At 42.1% G+C, this 13,078-nt stretch overlaps 1 protein-coding gene across 3 annotated transcripts in view; it reads right to left on the minus strand.

Annotated features, from left to right (window-relative positions):
* Positions 1–349: 349 nt before the first annotated feature.
* KLF3 (KLF transcription factor 3) overlaps positions 350–13,078 on the minus strand; it is a 37,619-nt gene continuing 24,890 nt past the window's right edge. For all 3 annotated transcript variants that reach the window (XM_024133469.3, XM_055086100.1, XM_007102303.4), the window contains 4 exons: positions 10,604–11,093; positions 9,769–9,919; positions 4,685–4,845; positions 350–2,537 (listed from right to left, as the gene is read on the minus strand). In XM_024133469.3, the coding sequence (XP_023989237.1) occupies positions 2,356–2,537; positions 4,685–4,845; positions 9,769–9,919; positions 10,604–11,093 (984 nt within the window). In that variant the 3' untranslated portion in view covers positions 350–2,355. The remainder of the gene's footprint in view (positions 2,538–4,684; positions 4,846–9,768; positions 9,920–10,603; positions 11,094–13,078) is intronic.

Below are 13,078 nucleotides of genomic sequence, written 5' to 3' on the forward strand. Positions count from 1 at the left end.
CAATATGCCATAGCATACACATCAAATTTCATGAGAACCCATGAAGCTTTCTATCAGCTGGACTCAGACTCACAGCTAATTATTCAAAGATCAAGTCTATCCTCTCTTGCCCCTTTTCCCACCTTCAAGATGGGTTAGAACACACACAAACTGGTTATCTCCATTAAAACAAAAATGTTCTTTGCACTCCAACTTAATTCTTCGGTGTGTTGTGGAAGAACCATTTCAAGCAATAAACATTTTGGCATGAATGTGACTACGCATCTACAATACAGACAATACCTACTTTTCCAAGAGCCATTTTTTTTTTAATCCCTCAATTCATGTCATAGTTGCAAAAAAAAAAAAAAAGCCTCACAAGGATGTTTTAATATTCTAAACTAATTTTGCAGTGCTTAAAAAAAAGAAAAACCAAGTGCCACAATAACAAATTACTTTGCATTTCTCAACTACATCTCCTTTCAGTTGGATCCGAGGGCTTACGAGCGGGATCTCTTAGGTGTGCAGTCCCTACAACTAACTTTTATTAACACGGCGCCATCGAAGTAAGCTCCCCACACAATTCGCAGGCCTCCAGAATCACTCATGCACTGTCTTAAAAACAACTGAACAGTGTATTCCTCCCATTAAGGTTGTGTCGGATCCTGAGTTGTGGCTGGGATGGATCTTCAGGATTCCATTCTTCTCTCTGCTCCTCCATCCTTTATCGAGGGATGAAGGTGCATTTGCTTAAATGCACCCACACTACACCACCGTCGCCCACTTTCTTCAAATTTAGGACCAATGGCATTTCTATGCATAAATTATTTTGACTGGCATTTACACTATGGTGCTCAAAAGCCTGCTTTTGAAAAACTTCCCCTAAATAATGGTGCTATTAATCTTCAACATAAACACGAGTCATTTTCAGTTTGTTCTTCTGACAGGATACTTGATAGTGATAGGAGATTGCCAGCTCCAACAGTAAACATTTGGGAATTTGAGCTACATTTATGAATCCCTGAACTGTGGTTTTCCTAGATTTTTCAGAAATCTGTCCCCCAAGAAAGGTATGTGTGCTTCACAACTATTTATATTTACAAATAGTGTCACTCAGGTCTTAAACTGAAGGAATCTACTAAAGCATTAGCAGATGCTTATTTATGATATGTGTCATGTACACAGATGACAGCCAATTTGGCACCTTACAGCTCACAGAGAAAAGTCTCCATATGAAGCCTCCATGATTAATTTGATAGGGGAATGCAATTACCACTCAACGTTTCCCTGTTTGCAAAAAAGCTGTTAAGTAGGTGGGGTAAAAGAAGACCATTAAAGAAAACCATTCATACCCTTACCCAAAAGATTTTTTCCCATCACTGAGCAAACAGTTTTGTGGCATCCCTATCAATGCTTGCTAAGCCACATTAAGGACACTGTAGAAACAGAGAAGGTGCATGGAGAACCCCATCAGTATCTGGCTTTGCAGTAGGGTTCCGCACAGCTGAATGTGCATAGAGACTGAAGCTCTGGGAATGTACTGCCCAGCGAACCAAATGATGAATTGTCACCGAAAAGCCCTAGGTGAGCAGGAATGGCTGGCTTCCTCCTTTGCCCGCTTCGCTCTGCCCCTGCTGCATGCCCCTTTGCTCCGACTCCACGCTAGCAAGTACAGCATCCACCCCCTCAACTGACAGATATCATCCACCTAAATCAGCAGCTCTGGCTCACCTCCCAGTGGTGGCAAAGACCTCCTTAGTAGCTGCAGGCACAAAGGTAGGTAAAGGACGTACATTTAGATGAAGTGATAAATCCAAATTGACAAGCCAGATCTGTGAAGGACGATGGAAGAGTTGACTGTACTAGTCTGAAAGCCTGTTGCTTGTCTAGCTAATCTGTGAAAGGTTCCACCCTTCTTTTTGCTGTGGAGCACCAAACTCGATCACAGAGCACAGAGGTCTGGATGCCTCTGGCAAGGACTAGCAGGCTGGATACTGTATTTCTAATACATTTACTTTGACATTCTTTTGAGGATTACATGGAGAAACAATTGGTTATGTTAGTTTACATGTTCCCTTGCTTTCATTACATTAAACGTATCTCTAAGAAGGGTTTGCTTAGCATCCCCGGAAAAAAAAAAAGGAAAAAAAAAAAAAGTGTTCACATTCTTTAGGTCTGACCCGTGGTAAGGAGAGGAAGGATTAGAGAATATTTACTACTGACCATATGGAAGTTTGAATGATATAAATTCAGAGATTCAGACCAGCTGAATCAAAATTAAAATGTACATGTAAAAAGATGAGTTAGATAATGGGAGGGAGGACAGAGAGAGAGCTGGGAGAGTGGGAGCCACGCTGAGGCGGGAGATAGAGGCATTCAAACAAGCATGTGGCGTTTCCTATGGAGGGCAAGGTGGTCGGAGCGGGAGAAGCTGCGGTCACAGTCTGGACACTGGAAGGGTTTGATTCCAGTATGTTTTCGGAAATGTCTCGTGAGTTCATCAGACCGAGCAAATTTCCATGTGCATCCTTCCCATGTACATTTGTAGGGTTTTTCTCCTGCAGAAAGGTGGGGAAAAAAGAGCTTATTTTTTCTAAGAGCAAAATGATATTAATAATTCAAGACAGTAAATATTTGACCTAAAGCTCTTGACAAACATTATTTCCAAGATGGGATCATACATTTGTCCCTTGAGCCACTAGGTGACAAATAAGAAACACAGATTAATTGTCTTAATATGAAATTGGCTTTCTGCCCAAAAAAGGGGGGGAGGGGGATTTTAAGAGTTCTTAAAGCATATTTATGGCACTGAAATCCACTCTGAGGGGCTATCAAAGAATTTTGGTTTTGCCCTCAAAGGAGGCAATGAATACGTTTTTAATACCCGGTGATCCGTATTTGTTGACCTCCAAGTCGTAAACCTACTCAGGAGCTTAGCTACATGCAGCGCTATCCATTCAAAGAGAAGTCCAAACCGAAAGTTTGTGGGATTTTCTTATTCTTTTCAATAGTTTTCTAAAAATGTGAAGTCCCTAAGTCCCTAGCAACAAATATTCATCAGGGATTTCAACATTTTATTTTTTGTTTAGTCAAGAACAACAACGCCTAAGTATAAGGCTTTAATTCAGATGTACGGAAAATATAGTAAACTCCTCCCCACCTTGTCAGAAGTCAGGTTTCTACAACCCTCTCCTGTGTGACGATAACTTACAGGTGAGAAAAAGAAGACCTTTGTGGGAAAGTCACGAGGACAGCAGTATGAAGGCCTTTACAAATAAAAAGGCAGTTAATGGTAATTTTACATGTTTAAATCAGTAATATTGGGTAATGGGCATGACAGAGTCATTCCCATTTACTATCCCTTGTTTTCTAGAAACCTTAAAGGATTGTAATTCCTTGGCATTTCAATGACATATTCAGAATTTATACTCTGCGCTTTGTTGCACAGAATATACATGCAAAGAGTTATTTTTCTTACATCTGAATTGTTACCCAAATATCCAATGTCTTTTTACTCTCAGGCTGGCCTTTGGTAACATCCACCTCTCAGGTCCCGTTCGTGCCCTGAGGAGGCTTTCATGAGTCTATCTGGCACTGCCCATTGGGTGGCCCTCTAAACTGCAAGGCTGTCACCCTCAGCTCTCTCCGTGGCAACACTGTGAAGAAGCCAAAGAACACTGTATGCGGCTGGATCCCCTCGGCTTCCTTTGCCTCCTTCCCAGGATGCACGGAAAACCTTCACTTCCACTGCCAGACACTTTACTTCCTCTCCTCTTCCAAACCCCGGATTCTTCTCTTTGTAAATGTTCCTAACAAGAATGACTCACAAAACTCCAAATATTCTACATTCTGAGTTAAGGAAATGTACAGAGAGGGAAATTGCTGTTACACTAGAATTTCACATCCAAGAGTATGAGGTCAGCTCAGACGAGGCTTTCCATAAACATGAATCACCAATACCAACTGCAATTAATCAGGTTTGTTTAAAACATTTTTGTACGAATTCCTTAAGATGTTTTGCTTCAAAATGTTAATGAGCACAGGGGACAATTTTATGTTTTCCTCACCTATTTAACAATTTTTATAAGATCTGTCTGTACGCTCTATATGCAACGCCTGGCAAACTGGACAATATCCTACAACAAATATGGCAGGCAATCGCCTACAATTTCCCTCAGTTTTAGAAGACGATAATTACCCAAATATTTTCACTTTTCTTTCCTTCGATGACTGTCTTCCGTTTGAATTCCATTTCTATAAACTGCTGCATTTACTTGTTCTGTATAAAGAACTTTTTTTTTCTTTTTTTTGCCATCGTGAATTTGATAATGTACATTTATTAAGTGACAGCCTACATGAAGGCCACATCTTTGATGAAACAGGCCCATGGTTAAGGGCACTTTCCCCCTCTGTTCCCAGTGGAGGTTTCATGCCCTTCTCTCTCTTACTACAGAGACCACAGGACTGCAAGTGGTTGCAAGGGGCCTTGAATAGATAACCCTGAATCTATTCTATTATAAAAACAAATCATTATCGAAAACTTCATTTTTCATAACTGACAAGAGACACCTGTAGCTATGGTAACTTTCAAGATGCCTGAAAAAATTTCATTACAATAATCTCTGAGAGCTAGAACATTTGTCTTAACATTCCATGCTAGTACTTCTTAAGAAGAAAGATGAAGCGAGTCTTGTATTTCTAATACCTGTATGTGTTCTTCTGTGTGCTTTCAAGTGAGAGCTTTTAGTGTATACTTTGTTGCATCCATCATAATCACATCTGTGTATCCGCCGCTTCCTCTGGGTGTCTGGAGATTCCACAGGTAAAGGTCTCTTCCCGGGCTGCACGATGACTGAAGGGTGATTCCTAGGAAAGCCGATGCCAAATGCAAAATGGTGAGTGAAAGGCTCTTCCTTTCCTTCAGGGTACCAAAAGCATTAACAACACTGGGCAAAAACAAACAAACAAAAAACCCAACAAAATAAACAAAAAGAAATTAGCGGATCAACCCAAGAAGCACTGCTATATTCATTCAACAAACATGGAGTGAGCACCTACCATGAGCCAGGCACTGTGCTTGGCACCGGGACACAAAGATGAATAAAAACAGGGTTCCTGCCCTGGAGGAGCTCACACTCTAGGGGGAGACAGACATGTAGATAAGTAATGACAGTAAGAAGGGTTAGGGGCTACACTAGAGGGAGGTGCAAAGTGCTAGGAGAGTCTCTTTCCCTTAATAGAAATTTGCTTTCTTGTAGAATTCTGTGGTACTAGGCTGAACGCTGTACTATGTTTTCTCACATTTATTATTCTTTAGGGGAAAACGTAAGAGGTCAAACTCCTAAGTCTCAGGCAACCACGTTGTAGGATGTATCTACATTTTATACTTTACATAATTGGCATTTAGTTTGAGTCTCTTAAAGAGGCTCAATTTACATTTGATTTTTATCTCCCCACCACCCCCAAAAAAACGTTGGCACTACTGTCTTCACAAACTCAAACCTTTACTGTCACTATTATTCCTCCTTGAGAGAGAATTTCAGGCAGTGCTAGCGGTCACGCGAGGAAGCCCCTCACTCAGGACTCAAGACCCAGGCTCCAGGTGCAGCACCGGCTCCCTCACTGGCTGCCGGCCATCCACCCTACCTTCCTGGCTCCTCACCCAGACTCCCCTTCCTGCACCTGCACACCTTTCCAGGGGGGAGGGGGGGGCTGAAATCAAATCAGGTTACACATCATTACTATGAACTTTCTCTTTTTCAGAAAGGAAGTTGGTGGAGAGAAACAGCAGGTGGGAAGAGCTAGGAAAAATCTGTAGTTTTTTCAGGCTCCCCCTGCTGATTGATGTAATTAACAAGTTCTAATCCATCCATTTGCTCTCCTAATAACTAATTACTTGATACATGACAAGCTTATGTATCAACGGTTGGCCTCTAACTGCAGTGAAAGATTTCTTTGTCTTTTAAATTTGAATCTAAAGTTCTTAAAATATTCCAAATAACATGTGAATGTTTTATAAAGTGTGTACGGGAGAAAAAAGACTGGTGAAAAGAATTTGATGAGGGTTAACAATCTTGTGAGATAAAGAATAAGAAAATTTAGACGTAAAAATCAAGAGAGTCAGTGAATGAAACTTGCTTTTTATCTTGGTAAAAATGTAAATACATGTCCCTTATCAACAACTTTTTCAAGCACCCAAAGAAGTGACTAGGAAGAGAATAAAAAGGTGCATTTTTATCTTGAGTGACTTCACTAATTTCTCACTTATGATTAGCAAAGAAAACTGTCAGTTTTGAGTATCACTTTACCTTCCTACCCTGATGCTTCGAGGGACAATATGAAAGAATAAAGTTTAGATACATGGAAAAGTGAACATGAACTAGCGGGGGGGGGGGGAGGGAGAACAAGAACTTCAATTATATAAATGTACAAACAAACAGAGAAAATGGAGAAGTGAGAGAGTTTTTATAAAGCTCGATTATTAAGACCTTTAATAAAAAGAAAACAGTTTATCAGTTTATTTTAAACTTTCAACTTTCATGCCATTGACTGAAAATTTTCATCTTCATTAAGAGAACTTCAGGAAGTAAAATGCTGAGGGGGAAAAAAATGAACAGTTAAATATATCTCATGTGCCTCTGGGACCCTGAGAGAGAATCCCAGATAACTTTAGAAGTCTCTCCCAGTTATTCGATTTTATGGGTTAGGATTCTAATGGTTTCTGTGCAGTAGTTATGACTGCTGTTTCAGTTGCTCATTTTGTGAAAATGTTACCCTAAAAAAAGGTACCCTAAAAGGCTGTGCGCTCCAGCTCTGTCCCGATAGTCTCTATAACCCTCAGCAAGGTATTCATGCTCTCCGTGCCTCAGTTTCTTCTCTATAAAAGGGGATGATAATAATGCAATCTCAGAAGGCTGTTGTGAGTAACGCACACGAAACACTTAAGAACAACACCTGTTCCAGATGCAAATCTGCTAAACAGTAGCTGTTGCTATTTCAAGGTGCAGAAACCCATTAGCAAACTTTGCCCCTACAGTTGTTTAATTTCATGAGTTTTTGGGATGTCCTAACACCAGATCAGGAAATCTCTACTCCAGCCACCATCTCCCTTGGAAGGCAGCATCACTCAGAGAGGGGTCAGCAGTCTATCTCTAAAGAGCCAGATATTGGTACAGGCTGAGGTTCAGGATCTTGGGAATCTCACTCACTCTTCTTGGTCTCCTCACTGCTCATTTTTAAGGAGGTTGTTTGGGATCATTATAACCAAGAAGCTAGAATACCCAGTAAATATCAGAGACCCGGGTCATTGTTTTGAGTTAAGCTGATCCCTCTTATGTTTGCTACAGTTTCATGTTCACAACTCAATAGGGAAATCTGATCCTCAAACTTTTTGTTCTAAATAAATTTTCACACATGTAAATAACAAAAGAAATCTGATATACATCTGAGTGCCTTTAAAAATAATCCTAAAGCTATAACTTTATGATCAAACAAATGGATTTCAAAGCTGTATTTTAAAGTCCGCCCCTGTAAGGGAAGGGTTTCCTAAGGCAAATATTATTGGGGCTGCCTCATGGACATGGTACCAGGTGCTTGGTTTCCAGTGATTCTTTCCTGGCTAGCTGGTTTCCTATGTGGGCTGCTACTGGGCACACTCCAAGACATTACTTAATCACATCTGTGAGAGAACTACTTGAAGGGTACGGGTACATGTCCCAGTTGTGGCTAATCGGTTCAATTTTCTAAGAGGCAAAATGCATTCTTAGGTCAGCATTAGAATAAGCACATTACTCATTAATCATTAAAAGCCACTGAACTTGAGATCATCAAAAGAATGTTACTTAAAATAAGCAAGAAAAGAGAAAAGGTGTTTTCTTTCCAGCAGCATTCAGAGCACAGAATATTGCCTTCAAATATTCTTCCGTAATGTGTTACACTGTAATTTATAATAACCTAGACTTTGGAATAACCCCCTTTCAGTCAATGGATCCCTGCTATGTGGGCAGCTGGCTTTACAGCATCTTTTTCATCATCTGTGCAGGAACAATTTCAGGTACAAGCCATGTTGCCAGTTACCTCACCAAAGACATCTGACATCCTAAAAAAAAAGGTAATTCAGCCTACAAGATGTGTCCATTTTGGTTAGTCTATTTTTCCTTTCCCTTAGTGCAGCAGCAGATGCAATCAGCTAGATATGGCCTAAAAATAGCAGGAAGACCACTCATCTGGAAGCAGGAGATCAGCCCAGGCCCCCTCTGCTGTTAATGTTGTGATTACAGGCAAGTTATTTATGTCTTGGCTCATCAGTTGTTTGCTCTGACTCCCACCTGCTTGTTTTGGGAGAATGAAATAACTCCTTTGAAAACACTTAGAAAAGTTCCTTTCTGGGGGTAAGGAGGCACTATGCAATTGTGAAGGGCAATAATGTACAAGACCATCAGACAGTCTGCCTGCTGATGTGGCCGCGGAAGAAGATTCATTCTCTTCTTCATCTATCAAGGAGTAGATGACAACCCCCCCGCCCCCCCCAAAAAAGCGGACGGATTTGATGCAAATGACAATTGATATATGAGCTATTATGAAGGCACCTACTTGGGTTGAATGTGGATACAACCAGAATATATGTTAAGTTCCAGAAAATAGCTGTTCTAAAACCAGAGGATTCATATTCTGTTAGAGAATTCATTACATAAGGGAGAAGAGCGCAGTAGATAAAGCAGAAAGCTGGGCAGAAACGCTGGAGAAAAGGTTATATGGGGAGGAAGGTGATAGAAGGGAGCCTGAGGAGACAGTAACTGTTGTACTTCCTCTGTACTAGGAAGCTGGCCATTAAATCCAATGTTGTAAGGACCGTAACACAAGAAAAATAATTACAACCAATAATGAAAATAAAGAGGAAGCAGGGGCAACGAGATTAAGTGACTAGGCCAAGGTCATACACATGGTGGAGAGCAGAGCTGGAATCCAAGATGTTGGATCCGAAGGCCACGTTTGTACCTACTGCAGACACAGCCTCCAGTGTAATCACTGGTAGAAGTCAAGGGCATCTCTAGTGGCAAATCCCAGTTATGATGTTATTTAGACTGTGTGTGACACCATCACATGACAGCAAGTTAAACCACCGTTCAGGTGCCTGGATGCTGACCAGTATTGTAAACTTCCTACTGGATGGCGGTTCTAAAGCAGACCGAACATTCTAGGGCAGTCACAATTAGAAAGACAGGAGACTAAACAGTTCTTTCAACGCCGAGCTTCTCTGAGCAACATGGTCAGTTTTCTGTTGCCACAGGACTGGTTTTGGAGTATCTTTCTTGGATTTGTGGTTGGCCCGGAAAATTCTGACTAAAGCCATTCCGCACCACAGAAACACTAATACTTTATGAGAACTGACAATGGAAAGGACGATATGGGATCCCATGAAGCATTTCCAGGATCCAACCTTAAGTGGAATATCTAGAACACCAAATTCAATCCATGCTGGGCTAAAGATGATGGGAGAACTATATACACATAGTCTGGAAGGACGGAAAAAAACGAGATAAAAACGATTTCTGGGGTAAAGTGGCAAAATCATGTGTGACCAATTCACTGAGAACGTGACGTAACGCATGTTACAGAGCACACAGTTTTCGGAGAGATTCTCCCATCTGGCCCAGGGGATGCCCCGACGACAAGGCAGTCCCGGCTGGCAATCCACACACCACATCCTGAACGGGAAGCTCCAGCCTCCATTCCAGTTCCAAGATGCACGCCGCTACGTAAATGCCAGGCAGACCTCAGTATACTTACTCTTGTAACAGTGCTTGCGGGGGGGACACTGAGTTCATTAAAGGGGGTGACATTTCTTCAGGATAATAATCTGTCCTCTGTGGTTCGATCCCAGGTTCTATTTTAATTTTTTTCTGTAATAGAGGCTTCTCATATGATTCAATTACAGGGACTACAAAATAAAAATAGAAAAGTTACTCTATGTACCATTTACCGATTTCAGCCTTTAAACGCTTATTGCACGGCTTCTAGCTACCACACTGATGTGTATCTATTTGCCTTTGGCAAAATGACAGCAGAAATGAATCGGTGGGCGCTTCTTGTTCCTCCTAACGATTACTTTGTCAGCAAGCACCGTATGGAGCAAGCTGGACTTTTAAGACATCAGCCCCCAAAGGATTTCTTCCTCATGACGTTTGGTTATCTCCTTGTTACCCCAGCCTTCAGCCTCTGACCAGTCAGTAAACAAGGTGGCTTTTAATAGCCATTAGTTATCACAGGGTCTAAAGGTATTTCTTAAATGCCTTTTTGCACCTAGAACCATGTTGGTATTCAATAAAGCAAAATATAAAGTCAAGATTCTTATTATCCCCAAGTTGACAAGTATATAGTGAAACTAATCATTTCATGGCATTTAACAGACAGCCTGATTCTTGGGAGATCTTCCAGTGTCAACACTTAAAAAAAAAAAAAAAACAAAAAAAAACGCAAATGCCTTAGGCAGACTCTAAGTCGAATATTTCCTTTTCAGAGTTCAACAGCTCTTGGCCCCTTGCCTCCTTTGCTCCCTCACCCAGACTATCTGGTGAAGACCCGGTAGGTCCGGACTAAGCAGGGGGCGAGTGGCGGAATTTACCTTGCATGCTACTACTGGAATTTTCCATCTCGTCCGACAGGGAGACCATGAGCGGCTGCTGGAGGTGGCTGGTGTACATGAAGGGGACGGGCTGCACGACAACAGGCTGGATGACGGGCAGGATGCCAGGGCTCCGGATGCCGTGGCGGGAGAGGGCCGCAGCCATCACAGGCGGCATGGACAGCGGCACGCTGAAGGGCTGCACGCCGGGCGGCGGCGGCGGCGAGTACTTCTTCCCCGGTGGGCTGGACGAGGGCAGGCTCAGCCCCGGCGAGGCTCTCCTGTGCAAGGACTGGAACTTCAGGGAGGAGGGGGAGTTCCCGGCAGAGGGCGGCGAGCTCCGCTTGTTCACGGTGAGGTCCACCGGCTCCATCTGCATCCCGTGCGACAGGCCTTCCGGGGTCTGGAAGAACTTATCAGATAACGGTGTGGAGTAGATGACGCCATACTTGTTGGGCTTCATCGACTCCATGTAATTAGACGGGTATGACTATTGGAAAAAAAGAAAGACGGAAACGTGTCAACAGCCAAGTAAGTGTGTTTGCTTGAAACACGAATTAAGACGAAAATATACAACAAGGCACCTTCCATCACATGGACTTTAATAAGTGGTTTGGGTTTAGATACATGCCTGACCCTAAAACAATGAGATGAGAGAGAGCTGGTCTAATAAATTTAAGTACTAAAGTTAATGTGGTAACTGTGTCACACGAAAAATCTCTAATTCTACGATTATGGCCACGCCCAATGTTAAGGCTGAGGATGATACCTGGAAAAATTCTGAAACAGGTTATGAAACAGAAGGCTTATGGGCCTTTATCATTAGGAGTAGGCGTTGAGGTTCACCAAGAATCAGCCAAGCCAACTAACCTTGTTGATTTTCTGATGGGGTTTCTTACTTGGCAGGAAATACTCTCCCTGGCTTTAGTGTCCTCCAGCTCAGCAGAAAGACACTGAACGTTTCTCACACGCTGTGTATAACAGGGACAAGCGGAGCTGCATGGTAGTGCCTTAGGATGGTCTTCAGCCACTGACACATCCATGCTACGAGTCCTGGCCTTAGCACTGAAAGTCCTACATCCTAGGAAACGCCTCAATCTCAGGCACACCAGGATGGCCAGTCACCCTACACACCTATACACGGTAGAAGGCCACCCACATAAGGGTGATTATGTTCTTGGCTCCAACTTGTGCGATGGTCTTATTCACAGTTTGCATGAAACTGCAGAAGATGACTTAATCTCCAAATTTGTGGATGACACAGAACTGTAAGAACGAGCTAACGTAACAGGACTCAAATAAAGACACGTGACGCTGGAAGGGACCTGCACACGAGCCGAGGCCCTGCCTTCTCTCCTTTCCACCTTGCTACCCCCCCTCATCAAAAGAGGCTGCAGGACAACCTAACAAGATACTGGAGGAGACACCAATGGTTTTCCTCCCAAATCTAAGATCTGTTCCACAACTGACCTAATTTATCTTCAAGTACATTTCTCTCTTATAATATCAAGGTAACCTAACTCTCATTTACCAGCTTTAAATATAAATCAATCATAATTGCCCACTATGGGTACTGTCCTTGGCCATGGAATTCACTAAAATGACTTCTATACCTTAACTAAAATTAAAAAATAGAAAACTTTGTTGTAGAATGCTTTAAAAAAAATTAAACTCAACATAAGTCATTTTCTTTACTTGTAGGCATTTTAGGGAAACTGAAATTTTTAGTGGTAACATGTCAAGTCTGCCTGCAGAAAATTACTTGTATTTGAATGTTTTACAGTGAAAGTGAAAAGTAACATACTGTGCCTCTCTTCCAGCTCTAGAATCCGATGTGTTTGTGATTCTGAGGCAACACTAGCTCAAGATGCAACTGAGAAAACCCACCAATGGGGCCTTATAATGAAACAGCTTAAATGCACTATTAATTTCTGAGCCTCCCCAGCCCCTCCAATGGCCACTAATTTGAGTTATAAATAACTGTGGAATAGCAGTGTTTTTGACTGGGATTACCACTGAGATCACACCCTTTTCCTCTCTGGGCCTCACTGGGTAAATCTCCACCTGACTTTGCATCAGAATCAGCTGTGCTGCTTTAAAATTCCAGATGCCTGATTCCTTCTCTGGGCCAACTGAGCATCAGAGTATTGGAAAGTAAGGGGACAGGCAAGTACTTATCTTAATCTGGTTTTGATGTCAGTTTCTCGTCGTTAAGATGCACTTTGTTCATCTGTCCTTTCTTTCTTTACCTGCATCCTCATTCGTAATCTACATAACCACATGGAACAGTGATTCCTGCAGTCTGGTGTATATCTCTCTGATAGACACAGAGCTTTAGAACAGTTATGTGTTTATTTAGGTGCATCAAGAAAAAACTATGTTTCTCAGTAGTAGTGATAAAAAGTTCCTTTTTTTTTTTTTGCGGTACGTGGGCCTCTCACTGCTGTGGCCTCTCCCGTTGCAGAGCACAGGCTC

This window comes from Physeter macrocephalus, chromosome 7 (assembly GCF_002837175.3).
Source record: "Physeter macrocephalus isolate SW-GA chromosome 7, ASM283717v5, whole genome shotgun sequence".
Classification (NCBI taxonomy): domain Eukaryota; kingdom Metazoa; phylum Chordata; class Mammalia; order Artiodactyla; family Physeteridae; genus Physeter; species Physeter macrocephalus.